Consider the following 606-nt stretch of genomic DNA (forward strand, 5'->3'; position numbering starts at 1 on the left):
CCCCGCGCCCCCCCCCTCCCGCCTCCCCTGGCGGAGGGAGCCCTCCCCCCCCCACCCCGACACCAGCCGCCCTGGGGAATGAACACCGGTGAGGCCGGGCTGCGGTTTCACTCCACACACCCCCACACACCCGCACCCCCGGACCCCCCACGCCTTGTCTTCCTCCTCCCGCCCTCCATGGCTCCCCTCACCCTTCGCCCCCGACGCCGGCCGGGACAGCAACCCTCACAGCCATGCCAGCCTTCACGTGGGAAATCGGTATTCCTGGTGAAATCACTCGTCTCCGAAATCCACAGCGAAGCCTGTTTGTCCTGACGAGCCTGTGACACCAGTGCCTTTCTTCATGACGTCATGACTCCACGTATAGCCAGGCTGGGATGTCACAAGCAGAGACACCGAGCAGAAGCGAGAAGAGCAACGACGCAACAAGATTTGGGATTTTTAGGAAAATCTCATCAATGACACTAAATAATGCTTCCTCCCCCCAAAACCAGCAAATAACCCCCTCCCTCCTTCATTTCGTAATTATGTTTTTACCGTGACAAGACAAAAACCCCGCTGCCCGTCCTGCAAGGGCTTGTTGTGGGGAAGAGCTGGTGGAAACCC

The 606-nt window shown here is 59.7% G+C and overlaps 1 protein-coding gene across 1 annotated transcript in view; it reads left to right on the top strand.

The window, feature by feature from the left end:
* The window catches only part of TP53INP2 (tumor protein p53 inducible nuclear protein 2), a 5,831-nt gene extending 5,476 nt beyond the window's left edge, over nt 1-355 (top strand). The window contains exon 6 of the mRNA XM_009886341.1: nt 297-355. Within this exon, the coding sequence (XP_009884643.1) occupies nt 297-355 (59 nt within the window). The remainder of the gene's footprint in view (nt 1-296) is intronic.
* Nucleotides 356-606: the final 251 nt, after the last annotated feature.

Source organism: Charadrius vociferus, unplaced genomic scaffold (assembly GCF_000708025.1).
Source record: "Charadrius vociferus isolate BGI_N301 unplaced genomic scaffold, ASM70802v2 scaffold225, whole genome shotgun sequence".
NCBI classification, from domain to species: domain Eukaryota; kingdom Metazoa; phylum Chordata; class Aves; order Charadriiformes; family Charadriidae; genus Charadrius; species Charadrius vociferus.